Raw genomic sequence first — 19,907 nt, 5'->3', positions numbered from 1 at the left:
CCAGCAAACCATCATACAGAGAAGCCAAATGAAGCTGCCAGAAATAATCACCCAATTGGGGTCACATGGCTGGGAAATGGTGGAAGCTGAATTCAAATCTAGGCCCTCCTGACCCCCAAATCCATTTTCTTTCCAATACAGTCCACTGCTTCCAAATCTTCTTGGCCCAGTGTTCTCTGTCACACGGATCCTTCTCCATTGTCAGTACCATCACCCACCATTCCTCTTAGTTCGCTCTGTGATAAGCTGTCGAGAGCCCCTTATCTTAGGCATGCCTTGTTGCCTTTGTGCTTCTGTGCTTAAGACATTCGTTTCCCTGTTTTCTTAAATGCCATACCCTTTCTTCTCTATCTAGAGAACTCCTATTCACCCTTCAAAACCTAGCTCTAAGGGCATCTCCTCTGTTAACCTTTCCCAAACTGAGTCACCCAAGCAAAGTAATTTGCTGCTTTATCCATGTCCTCCAAGTATGAACTGTACTCCTGGGAGATGGAAGAGTGCATTGGTTACGGGCACAGCTCCTGGAATCAGGCTTAGAATTCCAGCTCCTTCAGTCCCTATAAGCTGTGTCACCTGCAGCAAATGCCTGACTCTCTGTGTGCCTTGGTTTCCTCACCTACAAAATGGGCATGTTACTTCACAGGGTCAAAGTAAGGACTACATTAAAGATGTAGCATCTTTAGAATGGTTCCTGGTATAGTGTAAGTGCTCCAGAAATATGAGCTTTTGTTATTGTTACCAGGCGGCCTCTGGCACACGTTGGGAACCAGCTTTTGCATTTCTCCGTCCTTCACCACATAGTCCTGCCTCTAGCAACACATGCTAAGTGTACTGCACTCGCTTGCTTGGGTACAGGTACTAGGACAACAGCTTAGACACCAGCCAGCTAGTGAGCTGCAGGAAAAGGATTAAGATGGCAGCCTCCGATAATCCAGAAGCCAGGCCTCTTATTAACTAGTCTATGTCAGAGCATGTTCCCCGCATCATTTTTTCTAAATATCAAGTCTCAGCTGGGGTTTGGCTGGAGCGGTGTGACCACCAGGTTGTGTGGTGGGAGGAGGGAAACACAATCCCTGCCCTTGGGGATTCCCAGCAGAGCTCAGAACCCGCATGGCAGACAGACGGATGAATGGGTCACTTGGACAGGGCCACATACATGTCTACCATCAGACACGTTGCAGCGGAGCCCAGAGGAGAGAGCAGTCACCAAACTTTTGCTTACGGGCATGAGGCTCTCTCCCAAGAGGTGGCATCGGAGTCAGGCCTAAAAGCAGGAGAAGGGTTGCCCTGGAGAGAAGGCATCCTGGGCAGAGGGGGCCGCAGTGTGAGTGCAGGGCAGAAGGCTGGCTGTGTGTGGCGTGAGAACAGAGCTGACCCGAAGACAAGGGCAGGAAAGAGGATCTCAGTGGTCTGGCCAGAGTGTCACCCCAGGGAGCTGTGTTGAGTTTTTGTCTTGTTTCCCCCATTGGAGGCTTCCTAAGTTCAGGTGGGAAGAAATATCCTGTTCCCCACAGTGGTGACCATGGCAGTAAAGGTGACAGCTGAGTCCCTCCCTGCTCACAGCAGACCAATATGTGTGGTACCCCGAAGGTGTCCTGGATGTCAGAGTTCAGTTACAGTTCAGGGGCTGTGTCACCTTAGGTAGGTGACATAACTTCCCCGTGCCTCAATTTCCTCATCCGTTCAAGGAGAATAGTCAGATCTGAGATTCTCAGAACAGGGCCTGGGAACTAGAGCAGCTCACCTGAGCCTCTTCTCTGTGTGCCCACAGCAGACGATGCTTGCGGGGGAACACTGCGGGGCCAGAGCGGCATCATCTCCACCCCCCACTTCCCATCGGAGTACCACAATAATGCCGACTGCACGTGGACCATCCTGGCCGAGCTGGGAGACACCATCGCCCTGGTCTTTATTGACTTCCAGCTAGAGGACGGTTACGACTTTCTGGAAGTCACAGGCACTGAAGGCTCCTCCCTGTGGTAAGTGCAGCAGCCCCTCCCAGTCTCCATCTGGAGGCAGTCTCCTCCAAGGCAGGGCCTGAACTCCAAGGCCCCTTTGCCACATCCTGGACCCACAGTTGATGAGTCTGGTTCTCATTGTGATGAAAACTCCCTGCGTGTTTTCAGAGCTGGGTCCATTTTTACAGTGATTTTGGGATCTGATTTGATGTGTACCCTTGCTGAAGACGATGGGCCTTGGCGGAGTGACTTGCCCTGAGAGTAAAAATGTTTTCTTTCTCAGGCCAGAGACTCAGTGTGCGGGTTTGAAGTATAGTTGCCTTTGTGGAGGGTGTAGTCATAGTGTACGACAAAGGGAACAGAATTGTTAGGTGGCAGTCCCTAGGGCCCCCTCCTGGGCAAGGTTTCTGATGGGAAATGTCCAGCTTCCAGTTTGGGTGATAAGTCTTGAGTAGTGGCGTGGGGCTTAGAATGGTCTCTCGTTGTCTCCTCGTGGCTGTGTTATCGGGAGGAGGGCAAAGGGGATGGTATCAGCCCATCAGGTGCCCACAGAAAGGTGTATCAAGACTTGCTTCCCATAAGATTGGGGGGTGTCTCGCAAGCTTCATTGCGGCATAGTGGAAGCACAGAGAAGGCGTCCCCGAGGACTCTGAGAGACAGGGGAGGACAGTGCCTGGGAAGGAGATGTGACAGTCAGTATAAGTAGGGAGGAAGGGAGGGAGAGGAAGCAAACAGGAGGCAGGGGCACATTTACTGAACCCCTCTTTCAGACCAGATGTCATGTCACAGGATAGAAACAACAGCTGTGGAAGACAGGGTCCTTGGAGGGTGAGAAAACCAGACAAACCCATAGCAGGAGCCAAGTGTGACTATTTCCAGTGAACAGAATTGGAACTGACTCCTTCCAAATGTGGGCTGGGAGATCTGGGGACTGGTGTAGCCTGGAGAACTCAAATGTCCTGGGACAGTGGAAGGCAATCTGACCCGGGAGCCAAAGACCTTGGTGCCATAAGCTTGTTGAGTGAACTTGGCCAGATCACTCACTCCCCTGGATGGGGAGTTGAGGGAAGCACGTGTGAGTCAAAGACCGACCACTATAGGCAGGTGGCTGTTCTGTCAATGGTCTGGGGCAGCAGCTGGACACGTGGTGCTAGGAGTGGGGATGAAAGCCTGGGTGCCCCTCTTCTGGACTGGGACCCCAGTGCCCTGCCAGCCCGAGGCCCTCTGGCCTCCTGCCTCTTTTTGTTAAATACCAATTTTTGTGACTGTAAATAGAATACATCTGCTTTGTATAGAAAACATCAAAAGGTATGGAGAAATGAATAAGATATATCAAGAGTTTGGGGCACCTGGGTGGCTCAGTGGGTTAAAGCCTCTGCCTCCGGCTCAGGTCATGATCTCAGGGTCCTGGGATGGAGCCCCGCATTGGGCTCTCTGCTCAGTAGGGATCCTGCTTCCTCCTCTCTCTGCCTGCTTCTATGCCTACTTGTGATCTCTGTCTGTCAAATAAATAAATAAAATCTTTTAAAAAAAAATATTAAGAGCTGGATGTATTTCCCTTTGGCCGTTTTGCTTTGTTTGAATCAAACTAGCTGGCTATTTATATATGTTTTAATATTACAGAATTAGGATCTTAAAATCTATCTGTGGTTATATATTTTTAACTTAGCATTATATAATGAAAATATTCCCTGTATCATTGCAGAGCCTTCCAAAACACAAGAGGTGCAGTAATAGCCTAATTTATTGAGCATTTGTTATCAATATGTCTCAGGCTGGTTCTAAGCTCTTTTGGCTCTAATTTCATCTCTTCCTTATAGAAACTCTGTGAAGTAGGGAACATCCTTTTCCTCCTTTTCCAGATGAGGGAAATGAGGTCCAGAGAGGTTATGTCCCTTGCTTGAAGCCACACAGCTAGTAAGGAGCAGAGCCAGGATTCAACCCCAGGTTAGTCAGACGTGAAAGGCCATCTCCGTAAGCCATGACAGAGCAACACATCATGCACCTTACATTCGAGAAGGGCTGTCCCAGCTGTGTGGCATTCCCTCATCAAACTGACAAGGGTTTACTCATTGGATCTCTGATGAGGCCGTTATCAAGTTTTTGCTTCTGTAAACAGATGCCAAGATGAATAGGCCTGCCAGTTCCATCTCTTCCAGTCCCAAGGCCTCTTCGACTCACTTGTTTATCCGTGGGCCAAATGGTCTCCCACAGCTTCTGCCCCCTCCCCAGGTGTGAATCCACACGTTGCCCAAACTTCTGGAGTGAAACAAATCTGAAAGACTATTCCTTTTCCTATTAAGTCACTCAGTGGGGAAGGAATTAAGCAGAGGAAATCGTTAGGGGAGTCATTCAGAACCCTTTGCTATAAGATTAAATTATAATTATTTACAGGGTTGGTGTCACCATTTCCAGGCAGGATGCATTTGTTGTTCTAATTTATACTTGCATAGCAATTATGGATAAACAAACTTGGAGGCTCAGGACATGTGTGCAAAGAACCCACACTCTCGCCTGCCCCTCTCCTTTATGGATCCCTGGATTCCTGTGAAAATGTGATGCTGCTGGTTTATGAGGGTGCTTTATATCGCCATGCATTAAGATTTTAGGATGTTTTCTTGAGTTCTGTGCCAAGTCATAGAAAGACTGCAGTTCCTACTAGAAAAGATGAATGTAAATAACTGGGCATCCCTTCACCTATTGAGAAGATAGAGGCAGCTTTGAGAGAGAGGAAAAAAAAAAAATCCACTACTTCCTTTCCCAGATGGCAGATTCCCACTGATTCATGATGGGTGGGCATGGGATGTTCCTGACTCAGTTTCCCCACTCTTCTCGCCACCCACCCCCCGCCATGGGATACAAGCAGGAGACTTTTCATTAGGGGTTCCAGTTGTTTGGATTTTGTGGACCATCAAAACTTCCAAACAATTAGGGAAATAGAGGGTTGATCATTTTTCATTTTGCCAGGCAAGGACATTCGGGGAGGGGGGGGGAGTGTCAACTCCTCAGAACATTATTTTATAAAACAAAGGCCAATTCAAAGCCAAAAATGTGGCAGGATATAACCAATTTGCAGCCTTGCACTAGCACAAGGAAAGAAGGGGTAGGAGGAGTGCACAGAAGTAGCGGCGTATGGCGGGAGCAGCAGACCCAGCGCAGGGCAGACATCCGCCCGGGCCAGCCGCTTCCGGCTTCCGGCTTCCCTGTCCGTGACTGGCCACTGAGAACCCGGAAGTCCACGCTTGGAACAGGAAACAGCTGTTCCTATGGTGAGAACCAAATCCTGAACATCTGACGCGTCAAGAGATCCCCAAGTGTTTTAGATGTCCTCTCTCTAAAGTTAATTGCTATTTAAAAAAAAAAAAAATTATTTTGTGATTGTCCATAGACAAAAGCTGGGTTTGAACTGAGAGTTACAATCCATAGTGTATTTGGTGTTCCTCCTACACTACACACACATGCACGCGCGCGCACACACACACACACACACACACACACACACACACGCGCAGAGCCAAATCACCACCATTTACGCATCACCAAGTGAACCCCTGTTGCAATACATACCTGTGTCTCTAGTTCGCTGAACTCAGTTCAGGGGCCAGATATCTCTCACTGATCCTTCTTGGGGATGGTGGGTCTTTGCTCTGACCAGGTCAGTTGGTTGTGTCCTTCACAGAGCCCCATTCCTTCTCCTCCAATTCTAGGAAAATATTCTTACCATTGCTAAAGTTCCTCATGAGGCCTCTGGACTTTTTCTGATGGCTAGGACTGAGCACCGGCAGAGCTGGGGTTTAAAAACTCTGTTGTTTAAGACTCTGGGTTCTGTGTCCCTGGAGGGTATCAGGATCATGCTATAACAAGTACAAGCGATTGCCAGCCCAGTACCCCACCAGCCTCTCCATTGTGGAGAAAATCAGTGAATGAAAGCCCACTGGGAAGACTCAGGAGCCAGAATCTCTCCCCTCCTCCATCTGCCTCATGTTTGACACTGTCCATTTGAGTCTCTAGGCTATTCCTCTGGGCTAAGGAAGGAGAGAAAGCCAGATATGCCCTCCAAGAATAGGAAAGAGGTCTATGTATCTTGGCATCTAACTGGGAAAACAGAAATCCTGGGAGTCAGACAGATTTGGGCTCAAAACCCTGATCCACCTTTTGATACCTACCAAAGCATATTTACCTACTCCTGAGTCTCAGTTTCCTTCCACATCTGGAAAATTGAGCTCATGATACCAGCCTAAAAAGCATGCTGGAAGGGCTGGACATGTAGGCACACAGTAGGCTCACAGTAGACACAATACTCCTGAGATGGGGAACACAGTCAGGGGCTCAGCCTTTGAAAGGAGAAAGGTAAGATGGGGCATCTCCAGCAACTCAGAGCGCTGGTGGCCCCATTCTCGATGATCCCACTGAGGCTGTTCTTCCTAGCCCACCAGCCCTGTGACATCTCCCCAGGGCAGAAAGATGCACAGCCTGGTCACTCCAGCTGACTCAGTTCCCAGGGGAATTGCCTGGAAAGCTAGGGAAGGTGTACTTACAGAGAGCTCCTGGGTCAGACTGGAGGATGCCCTTGCAAAGTTCAGAAGAGAGGGTGCTGGTTTTGTTGAAACTGTCCTCCCGGAGCCACATTTTGTGAGCACATTGCAAGCAGCATCGCCTTTTCTTGGCTGGACCCAGCTCCAGCTGGCCAATGAACTGCCTTGTTAGAAAAGCACAAGAGGGCACCTGGGTGGCTCAGTTGATTGAGCACCCGACTCTTAATTTTGGCCCAGGTCATGATCTCAGGGCCATGGGACCAAGCCCTGCATTGGCCTCCATGCTCAGTAGGGAGTCTGCTTGAGGATTCTCTCTCTCTCTTTTCCTCCACTTATTTACTCATTCGCATGTACTTTATCAAACCATTGGTTTAGATCATTTACGTTCTTTGTTACTTTTCCCCTATTTATTTCCAGTAATCATTTATGGAGAACCTTCTATGAACTAAGATCTCCTAGGTGCTGGGGAGAAAAAGACACAGTCCCGTCCCTAAGGAGTTATTTATTCCCTCCACTGATGTTTATGTAATAGCCATGCATCATGCTGGACCCTGGAGCTCACAGTCAGGGCAAAGAGGCAGAATATAATTAAATGCTTGACAATATCATATGTTAGGTGCTTTTCTAAAAGGTATAAAGAAGCTCCCGTGGAGACTGAAAAGAGAAATGTAATAGTTAGTATTCTTTTGGTTCAAGAAATAGAAACCCACCTCCAGCTGACTCAAGCTAAAATGGGAATGTGCTGGCTTCTGTAACTGAAAAGTTGAGGGATTGGCATCAGGGACTGCTGGATCAAGGTATGCAAATAATATCATCAGAATCTATTTCTCTCCCTCCCACAGCTTTGCTCTCTTATGTGTTGGCTTCTTCAGGCATGCTTTCCCCATGAGGTAGCAAAGGCAACCACCGTCGGCTCTGTGCATTCCACTGGCTTAGCAATCCCAGCAAAAAGGAATCTTCTCTTTCCTGATGGTTCCCACAAAAGCCCTAAGATGTACCTTGAGTGTGCTTGCCAGCCAGGCCCAGGTCACATGACTCTCTGACCTGCTCAGACTTCCAGACAAGGAGTAGAGGAGGGTGGTTCCCGAGGGGCAAACTGAGTCACAGGGAAGACAAAGTCTTCCTGTCCTGTTGGGAGAGGCTGCTGGAATGACTCCAATAAATGAGCCCCAGAGGGGGTAACTTTTGAATTCAACTGAATCACGGGAGTTTACCATTGTCACGGAGCAGGAAAGGGCCTTGGTGTGTTGGGGGCACTGGAGGTGGGTTCAGGGTGAGCGCAGGGAAAGCATGGGTCTAGAAGAACCTTGTCCCATGTTCAGAAGCTGGGAGAGGATTCCAAAGACTGTAGAAGGCTATAGGAGTGTTCTAAGTGGAGAAGTAACACAATCACTCTGAATTTTAATTGAGTCTAACTGGAAGGCTCAGAAACCAGCTATAAAACTTTTTTGGTGACCACTCAGGCAGGAGATGTTCCAGCCTTGAATTAGGGCAGCTGTGAGGGTGTGGAAAGGAGGGGGTGACATCAAGAAACATCTCAGATGCAGAATCAGCTGCTTTGGGGGGGTTCATTGGAAAGGAGAGAGGGGAGAGTCTGGGTTGATGCCCAAGTTCCTGCCCGGAAGACTGTGGTAAGATTGTCTACCAAGCAGAGGGTCACAGCAGAAGGATCAGGGCTTGGGAATGGGGACACAGGGGCCCTTGAGTGCTGACCTATATAGTCTTTTGAGGATCTCTAGTGGAGATGGTCAGGGGGAATCAATAGCTAGGCCAATTTGGTGTTGGGCTAAATGTTGTGGCAGGGCCTTGAGAAGTCATTGTCAGGAGCAGCACCAACACCATCATCCTCAGCAGTATCTCCATCATCCTGGTCACCCTCACCAACTCTGTCTTTATTACCAACACCCTCCACCATGATTTATTCATTAAAGCAGACTACTTAGGGCTTCCGTTGCTGGACATTGGGCTTGGCATAGGAATACAGTAGTGGAGGAGACAGATAAAGCCTCTGCCTTTGTGGGACTTCTGGTCTACCTTGCAGAGACTGACATTAAAATCACCAAATAAATGTGTTAATAAAATTAACTTGTGTTGAGAGCTATGAAGGAAATGAACAGGATGGGGGATAGAAACAGTGGGGGCCTTATTAATATAAAGTGGTCAGGGAGGCCTCTCGGAGGGGGCCAGATTTCAGCTGAGACCTGACTATTGAGAAGGACTCAGGGATCAACGTTCGGGGCAGAGGGGACTGCATCTATAAAAGCCCATCATCACAGTGCCCTATATGTCCTTAAACTTTGTACCTGGGAGTGTCATGGGCCAAATACCTGTCCTCTGGGATTTTGGCTTGTTTGAATGTCAAGAGCAAGACAGGGTCAAGGTCTCAAGCTGGCAGAGAATCTCAGGGAGCAGCTGAGATGGTGCCTGAGCAAGGCTGCTGAAGCCAGTGGGACTTTGAGCCACTTCCTGCCTTCCTGTGGGTCCCTGAGGCCCTCGCTTCCCCCTTCTTCCCTGCCACATCACAATGCTTTCTGAACACCCCAAGAAGCTGTTCTCTTCAGATGGAGCCCATGAAATTGCATCTGTTGTATCCATCAGGAGCCAGGCCATAAATAACCAGCCCTTTAAAATCTCATCTCCCGTATCTCTCTGAGTTGGAAATAGCACTCCCAGCCCCACCGCTGAGCCTTAGGAAAGGATTAGTGTCCTAGCACACCACTGGCAGAACACATCTGCCGAGTCCGGGCTGGGCCTTCTGCACTCTCCACGGAGCACCAACTTGACTTCCTCACTTCCCTTGGTGAAGCTGGAAGGAGCAGGAAGTGAGCCGGGGTTGTCCGCTGTTGGCACAGTGGCTCGGCTAGAGAGCTTGTGATTTGGCCAAGTTGTTTGCATGGGAAGTGAGGGTCAGGTGGCTGCCCTGCACCCCCATGGGTCTGACTGCATGCAACAGGTTTGTACTAAGTAGGTCGTCTGCTCAGGGGCCCGTGCCAGGACTGGGAAGTGCACCAGACAACAAGATGCTCTTTTCGACCTCTCTCTCAGGGAGCTGCCAGATGCCCGATAGTGCCGCAAAGACAGATGGAAGGAACTGTTCTGGGCCCTTCCAAAGGCCTCTCGTTCCGGCAAACCCCACCTTCCAGAATGGCGTCAGTTCATTCAGCATGTTCAAGACCCCAATCCTGATTTCTGTTTTCATGAAACTTGCCCATGAAAGTGTGTTCTACTCACTCTTGGCCTCACTCATCTCATGGTTCATCCTGATTTTGCCTGTCTCTTGCTCCTACAACTTTTTCTCATTTCCAGAGCCTGACCTAAGCCATTGGTTCTAACCCTGAGCTTATACTTCCATCATCCCAGCTTGTCCTCATTTGGTGGCTAGGGGGCCCAGGGTGTGACCCTCCCAAACTCACCAGGGAAGCAGGACTCATAAAGAAAACCAGCATTTGGCAATCTGAGGAAATGGCCAATGATCACTGTTGAACTCAGCAGATTTCGTCATCTCGGGAGCGAGGGGCCAGGTTGGCTTGAAAAGTGGGAGGCTTCAAGGAGAACCCTATCCCCTCTGAGAACTTCTCATCCAAGATCTCATTCGAGCGATCTGCCTTGAAGTCCTCTCTCCACATTAATTCCTCACTTACTTCTCCATGGCTTCTATCCCCAACCTTCCCCTGAAACTAGTCACATTAGGATCATCATCAGAGAACCACTCCTCACCCCAACACTAACCACTTCCAGTACCCAATCCATGAGATAGTCTTTAGGTCCCCTCTTACTGACACCTCTTCATTCCTTTACCTTGTTGGTTATTCTCTTGTTTTAGAACTTTCTCTTTGCTTTATGACGCTCTCTCTGATGCTTCTTGGACCTCTCTGACCATTGCTTCTCTGTTTCCTTCGATGTCCCCAAGAGACTCTGTTCTGGCCTTATTGCTATTCCCATCCCATACATCTCGTGGGTTACTTTTATCTGCTCTCACAGTTTTAGGTGCCACTTGTTTGTTTAGAGCTCCCAAAGCTGGCTCCCCAACCTGGCCTGCCACTGAGCACCAAACTGTAGAGCCAACCAGCTGTGGGAATTCTCCACCTTGATGTCCACCAACGTCCCCAAGTCAGCATGTCCCAACATCTCTCATCATGGACTACTAAAACAGTCAGACTTGGTTTGCTTTCTTTGTTGATGGTATCACCTTCCACCAAGTCTTCCAAAAATCTGGGACTCTTCTCTGTTCTTGGAGTTCTCCCAGTGTACCTCCTATAACATATTTTTCATCTTTACTGCCACTCCCCCCAGTTCAGCCCCTCATCTTTTCTTCTTTGTGGGTTGTAATAACCTCCTGACAGATCTCCCAGCTTCTTGGCACTCTTCAATTCATCCTCCCCACTGCTACCAGAATGGTTTAATTAAAATGCAGATCTGACATGCTAAGCCCCAGGCAAAAGCTTTCAATCATTTTCCATTGTCTGTGGAATAAAATTCCAGCCACTGATAAGGCCCTGTTTAATCCAACCCTTGCCTGTCACCCTGGCCTCAACTCTTGCCACTTCCTTCTTTGAGCTTCATTAACCTTAAAACTCAATGGTATAATACCGCAAAGGTTTCTTTTCCGCTCATGTAACCTGTCTGCCATGGGCCAGTCCAGAGTGGCTCTGATCCACATAGTAATACAGGTGGGTATCCAGGCTCAAGGAAGTTCCACGGTCTTATAGATGGAATGTGTGGCCTTCTCCAATGCGGTGGCAGGAAAGAAGAGTGGAGAACCTAGCACGCACTTTTCATTGCCCTGGCCCAGATACCATGCACATCACTCAACTCATATTTCATTGGCCAGAAATAGCCACGTGGTCCAGCCTAGCTGCAAAGGGGCTTGCAAACATCATGAGCAGATGAAAGGGTTGGTGAGTCAGTATCTGTGCCATATTTTAGTGGATGAGATGTCCAGGCTCTTGTCAAAGGCCAGCCCCTCCCTCTATGTTCTAGACCTCCTAGTCCCCAAACTTCTATGCTAAATTCATCTTCTTTTTCTTGCATTCATTATTTTTTTCTTCTCTCTTGGACATGGCTCACAGCATAGAGACATGTTCTACTATCTACTGTCTAAAGTCAAACCAAAAGCACCACACTCTGGAATCCCACTACTCATTCCCATTCGGCTGCTGCCAGTTATTGGTAACGGACCCTCTCTCAGTGTCTGCCCCACCTACCATGAAATCTGATCTTAATAAGATCTCCAGTGACTGACCTCCAGATTGCCAAATCCGGTGTTGCTTCTCCCTGTCACCTGACTTGGCCTCTTGGCAACACACAACATCAGTCATCTGTCCTTCTTGAGCTTCTCTCCCTTCTCTTGGCTGTCATGGAGACACACAGCTGGCTACCTGTGCTCACTCCTGCTCCATCTCCTTGTGTCTCTCCTGCAAGGTCTATCCTCTGTCCATCACTCACAGGTGGCCTGCCCACAGGGTCCTGGGACCCTCCTCGTCTCCTTTTACCCTCATTTCCAGGTAACATCAACAAATCACATTTTGGCCTTCAATATCATTTGTTTATTATATGCCAGTGTTGCTCAATTTCAATGTCCAACCTGGAGGGACCCTCTAAGCGCTCGCTCGCTCTCTCTCTCTCTCTCTCTCTCTATATATATATATATATTTCAAATTTCAAAATCTTAACAGGAATCTCAAAATGAACACTTCCTAGCAGACTTTTTTTTGTGGTAAAATATACGTTAAATTTACCATTTTAACCATTTCTGAGTTTACAAATGAGTGGCAATAAATACCTTCACATGGTTATACAACCAACAGCTCTCTCCATCTCTAGAACATTTGTCACCTTCCCGGACTGAACCTCTCTGTCCCCACTGAATAACACCCCATCTGCTCCCATCCTCTGAGAACCACTTCTCTGTCTCTATGGATTTCACTGGTCCAGGGACCTCATATAGACAGAATTATACAGTATTTGTTCTTTAGTGTTGGCTTATTTCACTTAGAATGTTGTCAAGGTTCATCCATATTATAGCACATTCCAGAATTCTATTCCCTTTTATAGCTGAATAATACTCTCTTCTATTATATACCACCTTTTGTTTATCCGCTTTTCTGTCTGTGGACATCGGCTTCTCTTTCCCTCCTCACCCCTAACCCATCCTTTACCCGGCCTTCTCCACCTCTCTCTGTTCCCAAGAGGAAGCTGCTGGTGCCCATTCGTTCCCCAGCATCTCTGGCTATTCAGTGGCCTTGTCTCCCTGCTTCTACCCCTGGATAACCCGTTCTCCATGCAGCAACTTGGGTGACTAATGTTTATATACATCAAATCATGTCTCCCTTGTTTAAGGCTTGCTAACAACTTCTCATCATGCTTAGAATAAAATCCTACAACAAGACTCTACATTATTAGGTTACTGCCCACCTCCTTGACTTCCTTCTTATCACTCATGCAACTCACTCTGCCCCAGCTACACTCCCCTTCCTCTTGCCTCTTGGTGGGGTAAGCAGGCTTCCTCCTAGGGCTTCTGCGCTAGCTCTTCCAAGGGCTTAAGATTCTCTTCCTTCACAGTGTTTTGTTTTGTTTTTTTTTTAAGGATCCAGCTTTGGGGCGCCTGGATAGCTCTGTGGGTTAAGCCTCTGCCTTCGGCTCAGGTCATGATCTCAAGGTCCTGGGATCAAGTCCCGCATTGGGCTCCCTGCTCAGTGGGGGCCTGCTTCCTCCTCCCCATCTGCCTGCCTCTGTGTCTACTTATGATCTCTCTTCCTGTCAAATAAATAAATAAAATCTTTAAAAAAAAAAAAACCCAGATTTTTTGAAATGCAAAATTCAATTTAAATCCTCCCTTTAGAAAGGCCTTCCCTAGGCACAATCTAAAGTAACCCTCGCTCACTGTCCCAGCATCTTGTTGTATTTTAAACATTTGCCGATAGTGGATATTTTCTTGCTTACTTACATATGTGTTTCTTTTCTTTGCCCTTCTCCTGCCCGTCCACTGCCTGCAGAACCTTGAAAAGCCCCAAAGGCAGTGCTTGGCACTTAGTAGGTGTCCAAGATTGGCTTGTTAGGAGGAGAGACCTGCTTCTGTCTCACCAGTACCAATGTCCTGTGGCTAATTGCAAAGGTTAACATCGAGCCTCTCCACCAAGTATTTTAAGTGATAACCTTCCTGGGGGACATTTGCAAATTAGCCCTGACTCTTGCTGATTATTCATCCTAAACTCAGTCTGATTAATAATTAATCAGCAAACTGCTTGGCCAGAGCAGGCTGATCAGTGCTAGAAAGGATCTTAAATTATGCAAGTCACTTGGCCAGTGTTGAAAAATAAAAAGCTCAGCAGTCGACAGAAATGGAGAGGTTGATTGCAATGTGAGTGAGGTAAGGTTTCTCACTTGTTTGTTTTTCCTTTCCGTCTTTTTTTTTTTCCTTTTGACGAAGAAATCAATTAGGCTCCCAACTTGCAACCTCGGAGAGAGACTGAGTAGCACAGAAATAGAAATGTGTTAAATATCACTTTTTCTTTTTTGTTTCTTCCCTTCAAAAGAGTTTTGGTCCGAGAGACAGAGGTTGAAATTAGCCAGTTTGTTAAGAAAATGGGTGTCTGGCACCTGATGTCAATTTCTGCAGCCCCCTCAGTTCCCGCTACCCCCTTTCCGTCCTCTGAGCAGCAGCACGCTGGGCCTGGCAATAAGGAGGTGAGAGATTTGATGGGCACTGCTCACTGCTGGCCCCAGGGTTGGGGCAGAATCAATTTGCCAGCAACCTGTCCCACCAGGAGGCCTTCTTGTACTCTTTGCCTCCTACCTACAAACCCCAGGGAGACAGGAGAAAAGGCAATCAGAGGGTGATGGACGGGCTCCCTGTTTTCAGGAGTGAACTCAGTGACCGCTGGGGACACTTTTAATCCTCAGTCTGCGGCGTCCATTCTGAAAGGCAGGTCCTGCCTGTGTCTTCGTATTTCTTCCAGATGCCCCTTCTGATCATTGGAGATACGGCTGATGGGGAGACTCAGGGAAAGCCAGAGGGGTCTGTCAACATTGATCTCTGAGCCTGAGAAAAGGTGCAGGGGTATAGGACTTAGTGAAGTTAGCGCAGCCCTGACATTTGTCCAAACCAGCAGGGGTGACAAGACAACACCTTAGACCAACTGAGTCAGACTGCCTGGGAGTGGGACCTAGGCCTGCGTATTTTCAAAGCTCCCCATTGGCTCTCTCTGCCTCAGAGGGGAACGTCATGAACTCATGGAGCCTGCTAGGCTTTTAGGAAGGAGGTGATGAGGGACATCAAAGAGGGAAATAGGAAATGGGCTTCTCCTAAGTTGATTGTCCTCCCCAGACTTGCCTGGAAGGTGTTGAGAATGCTGAATCCTGGGTCCTACCCTGGGCTACTACCTCTGAAGTTTCTGAGTGGGTCTACATTTGGTATTTCTAATCATTCTCCCAGGTGTTCAGAATCAGATCACATTTTTAGAGCCATGCTGGCCCTAAACGGAACCAGTCTTTCCAGAGGAGCCATGTAGGGTGGTGGATGTTTGCCCATTGGGAATGGATCCATTAACGAATTTCTTGGTGTGGAAATCCCCAGGTTACATTTGACTTATACGTCTGGTTATGGTTTCTGTTCCAGTTTGTGCAAGGGCATCTTTTACATAAAACGAGGCACACTGACTCCTAAATATTGTTTTTTATTAATATTTTTATTAATTTATTTAACAAATGACTTTTGCCTGCCTGCTCTGCGTCACCCTCTGGGATAAGTCCTGCGATTATGCTGCTGAACTAGAAAGTCTCAGCCCTCTGGCTTTGAAATCTAGCCTCACGTCCTGGTCTACCTGGGATGGGCCAATGCAATGTCTCCTTTCTGAAACCTTGAGACATGCTGGCCTCTCTGCTGTACCCCCCCAACCCCCGCTGGTCTCCTGCTGCCCTGGCATAAACCACTTAGCTTCTCTGGCATCCTTCTTCCAACAGAAACTCTGAAAAAGCGTGAACTTACCCATCATCTCTGAATCCTCAGGGCTCAGCCAAAGTCCTGGCAACAGACAAGGCAAAGATTTGCTGACAGTTCATTGAATAATCAAGAGAGTATTTGCCTGTTTATTTGTCTTGACATTTATCCTCTTACCAAAGGGCTCTGAGACCAAGCAGGGTGAGACAAAGTGCCATATGCCTTTCCTTTGGGTGGTGGGGAGATGGAGCTGAGGCTCGAGGGTCTCAATTGCCTCCATGAGCCCGTTGGTTCCTGTGCCGAATGACGTCTCGCATCCCATCTTCTTGAATTGTCAGCACCAGCTACAGGTTAGGTATTTGCACACCCACCTTGCAAATGAAGAAACTGAGTCTTGGAGGCTTCGACTTCTCCTCTCCTGAACACTGTCCTCTTCAGCTGGGTTCTTCCTATTCCCCTCCCTCTGGAGATCCTAGGCCAGCTGTGCCCGGGGTCCTCTGTTGCCCTTTGAGCTGGTGTGGTCAGTGTGGCCTCTTCAAGTCTAATTATCTGCCTTAACCTACCTTGACAGGTGTAATAACTTTAAGAGCTACTGCATGTCAGGCCCTGTACTAAGGGTTTCATGTGCATTATCTCATTTAAATCCCAACAAAACTCGTGTGAAGAGATGTGTCATCCTCCCTGTTTTTCAGATAGAAAAGCTGACTCTAGGAGGTTAAGAAACCTGTCAGAAGTCATACAGCTAACAAGCATTTGTCCAGGAGTTGGACCCCTGTTTTCTGGATTCTAGGCCCTGGTCTACCCCCACAACCCTCTCTCTTCCCCTCTGAGCTCTGATTCCTTTCCAGTTCATACCCCATCGATGATGTAGCTTTTTGGTTTTTCTCTTTTCAAGTCACATGTCCTCTTTGCCCTCCCCGCATGAGCCTTGGTGAGTCCATCCTGGGTCCCAGCCCGCAGAGAGCAGACCCTGCCCACCCTGCTCTGAGGATGCCTCCAGGATTCTGTCTCTTCCTGATGTCCCGGGATAGTCGGAACTGCAGCCAGCCCCTGGCCTTTGAATCAAGCATTCAGTTGTGTCTTGAACGAGGCTAGAGTCTTCTCTGTTCCTGTGACATGCCATTGAACCTTGCAGGCTGCTGCCTGAGTGGGGGTGGGGGTCACATGGTTCCTGTACAGTGCTTCTCCTGCCCCCCCCCCCCGCCCCGGATCTCTCTCCTGATGGTCTACATCACCAACTGGGAACTAGATAGGAAACCTCCTTGGAGGATGTCTGTGACAGGCCCAATGAGAGGCTGTTGGGCAGCAGACCAAGTGGGCTAACTCCCAAGCGAGGTGTGTGCTGGGTTCTGAGGGAGCTTGGTCCTGCTACTGGGATGCCCATTGTCCTTCTGCATGATGCCATGACTCCAGGTGTCCCTGGCCCAAGTGGGGAGCTAGCCAGGGCTTGACCTGCCATACCTTCAGCTCTGGTTCCCAAGCCCAGGTCTTTAGAAAGGAACCACATCTCCCCCTTAGCATCCTGGGAAAGATCCCTGGGACTCCTGGCTCACAGCGTGGAGTAAGGGAAAGAGCATGGATTTAGGAGTCAGTGCTGGGTTCAGTACCAGCTCTGCTGCCAACTAACCACATGATCTCATTAACTTACTTACCTTCCCAGGCCCTGACATAGAGTCATGAGAAGCATTTGGTGTGGAAGTCTTTGAACAGGCCCAGCTTCCCAGCTTTTAAATCCTGCTTGTGTCCTTTCTCTGACCTTGCATGGCCAAAGCACATGGGAGGGCCTCCTCTGCCCCACCTGCTGCTCCAACCTGCCCCTGTCCATACTGCTCCTCCCACTCTGCTCCAGCAGCACCCCCCAGCAGACACACAGCTGTGCACTGCCCCCTTCAGTGGTCCCCGGGTCCTGAGGGACTCACTCCCTGCAGCTGGTGCATCAGGGAGGCAGCTGGGGTCTGGACCCTAGTAAGACAAGAGACTGTCATCCTGGTCTAGGCCAGGCAGCTCTGAGGTCCCAGGACCATTTTGGCAGTACCCTCGGGGACAGATGGAGGAACAATGTGGTTTTGATGCTTCCCTCTGAGCCAGGTCTTTAGTGTCTGAACCTGACCTGCCCTAGTTTTTTAAGGCAGGTGGTGGGTCCTTCGCACCCCTCCTCAACCCTCCACCTGCTGGGGACATGCCTCTTGGTGCACAGAGACTTCCTAAGTTCCCCTGTATAAACATAACACCACAGATTCCCTTCCAACAGCATCTGTGCCTCGCAAGGTGATTTTTTTGGAACTGGGTGGGTTTGGTTGTTGTTGTTGTTGTTGTAGTATGTATTCAATTATTTACTTATTATTAAGTTATTAATTTATTAATGTGTTTTAGTGGAAGTCTGTTTGACATACAATATCTTGTTAGTTTCAGGTGTATGTCCTAGTGATTGGATATTTTTATGCATTATGAAATGATCCCCATGATAAGTCTAGTTACCATCTGTCACCATACAAAGTTATCATAGTATTATCAACTCTGTTCCCTAGGCTGTACATTACATCCCCATGACTTATTTCCTTTAGTCCTGGAAGCTTTTTACCTTTTTACCCCCTTCAGCTATTTTGCCCAACCCCCCACCCGGTCCCGACTTTAGTAATCAACAGCTGGTTTCCTGGAGGATTTGAGGAAGGCAAGATACGGACTCTGTAAGTGCCAAATGCATGTCAGACATTGACACCGATTCTTTCCTTTGCGTCTTTAAGTAACTCGGAGAAACTGAGACTCCATGAGGTCACGTGCCCGAGGTCACGTGCCCAACGTCACATGGGAGCTGGGAAGTTGCAGCCGGAGGACTGGGGCAGGAATTCCGGGCTGGGTGTTGCAGAAGGCCTCCGGGAAGGCCTCCCGGGGCCCACAGCCTTGGCAACTGTTCTCCCCCTCGTGCTGCCTTTGTCCTTTGGGCTGGGCTGGGCTCGGCTGGAGCCGCAGGCCAGCTTCCCACCAGCCAGGCTCATGGAGGCCTCATTGGCCACATGCTACCAGCTGCCTAGGAGACACGCCATGAACCCAGGACAGACTGCCGGCCACCTTCCCCGGTAGGAGAGCCCTGTCACTGCAGACAAATGGCCCGTGTCATTCAGCCACGTCCTTCTCGTTGCTGGTCTGCAGCCTGAGTTGTCCAGATAACCCTGTTCATTTAGTGTCGTCTTTAAGGATGCCATGAAGGTCCCCAGGCAGTGACAGCCCAGCCTTTGCTCCAGCCAAGGAGAGACGCAGACAGGCCTGCTTCCTGACTTCTGTTGGCTGCCCGTTCAGCTCTTGCAATTATCTGAATCTGTCAAGCTGCATCAAGTGGCATTTTTCACATAAAGGCAAGTGTCCCTTAGGCCTGGCTCTGAGCAGGGGATGACATCCTGGATGCTAACATGGCTTCCACCAGCCATCTCCTTCCCAACTGCGCCTCCCAACCCCCGTCCATCAATGCCCCCTCAGCTCCCTTCAAAATGCCCCAATCCCCATGCTTATAATTACCCTCCTCCACCCCCTCCCCACCCCCTGTGCCTTGGCAAGTAATTACCTTCCAGGGAAGTTGACAAGTCTCTGGCGACTCCTAGCCCAGCTGGAAAAGATTCATTATTCTGTATCTGGAAATAACCAGGCCCATCAGCACAGGGCTGAGATAACACCAGTGTAAAAGTTCTCTATTCAGGAGAATTAATTAGGATTCCTTATTAAAGATCCCATTAGGCAAAAGGGCATTTTTATCTGTGATAGTCAGCTGCTCCTATTTTTCTAAAGCTATAACTCCCAAGTTTTAAAAAAGAGAAAACCAGGGGCTGTGTTTTCCTCTAAAACAATGCAGTGTCAGTTATGTCTTCATCAGGATGTGAAAATAGATTTTCTCATTCAATTTGCAATGTTTTATCTCTTCAGAGTCTGGTAATGACTCCACTATATCCCTTTAGCAAGAATCACAGCCCCAGATGGGCATTTGGGGAGTGGGACGTTTGCTGAGAATGACTACAAGAGAAACGGAATCTTTTTAGCAGCCTGGGCTGGCAGAAAATGCTGAATCTGCCATGTACTGTCTGTGTGACTTTGGGCAAAGTGCTGAACCTCTCTGAGCCTCACTTTCCTCCTCTCTAAATCTATCTCCCAGTGCAGAGGTGGGGGATCAAGAGTATAGTTGACCCTTGAACAACCTGGGTTTGAACTCTGTGGCTCCAATTATATACAGATTTTTTCGAGAAACACAGCACAGTACTATAAATGTGTTTTCTCTTCCTTGGGATTTTCTTAACATTTTCTTTTCTCCAGCTTACTTTATTTTAAGAATACAGTGTGTAATACATATGACTACAAAACACAGTTGACCCTGACTGATGTGGGGGGTTAGAGGTGCCAACCTCCTGTGCACAAATCTGCACAGAACTTTTGACCCCCCTAACACTTAACTACAGTAGTCTACTGTTGACCACAAGTCTTGCCGATAAT

The 19,907-nt window shown here is 48.5% G+C and overlaps 1 protein-coding gene across 1 annotated transcript in view; it reads left to right on the top strand.

The window, feature by feature from the left end:
- Positions 1 to 19,907, top strand: part of LOC111143057 (CUB and Sushi multiple domains 2) — a 614,630-nt gene that overhangs the window by 207,354 nt on the left and 387,369 nt on the right. Inside the window, exon 5 of the mRNA XM_022496499.1 lies at positions 1,772 to 1,979. Coding sequence (XP_022352207.1) covers positions 1,772 to 1,979 — 208 coding nt within the window. The remainder of the gene's footprint in view (positions 1 to 1,771; positions 1,980 to 19,907) is intronic.

Source organism: Enhydra lutris, unplaced genomic scaffold (assembly GCF_002288905.1).
Source record: "Enhydra lutris kenyoni isolate GAN:26980312 unplaced genomic scaffold, ASM228890v2 scaffoldscaffold9, whole genome shotgun sequence".
Taxonomy (NCBI): domain Eukaryota; kingdom Metazoa; phylum Chordata; class Mammalia; order Carnivora; family Mustelidae; genus Enhydra; species Enhydra lutris.
This window is presented reverse-complemented; position numbering and strand designations above follow the sequence as displayed.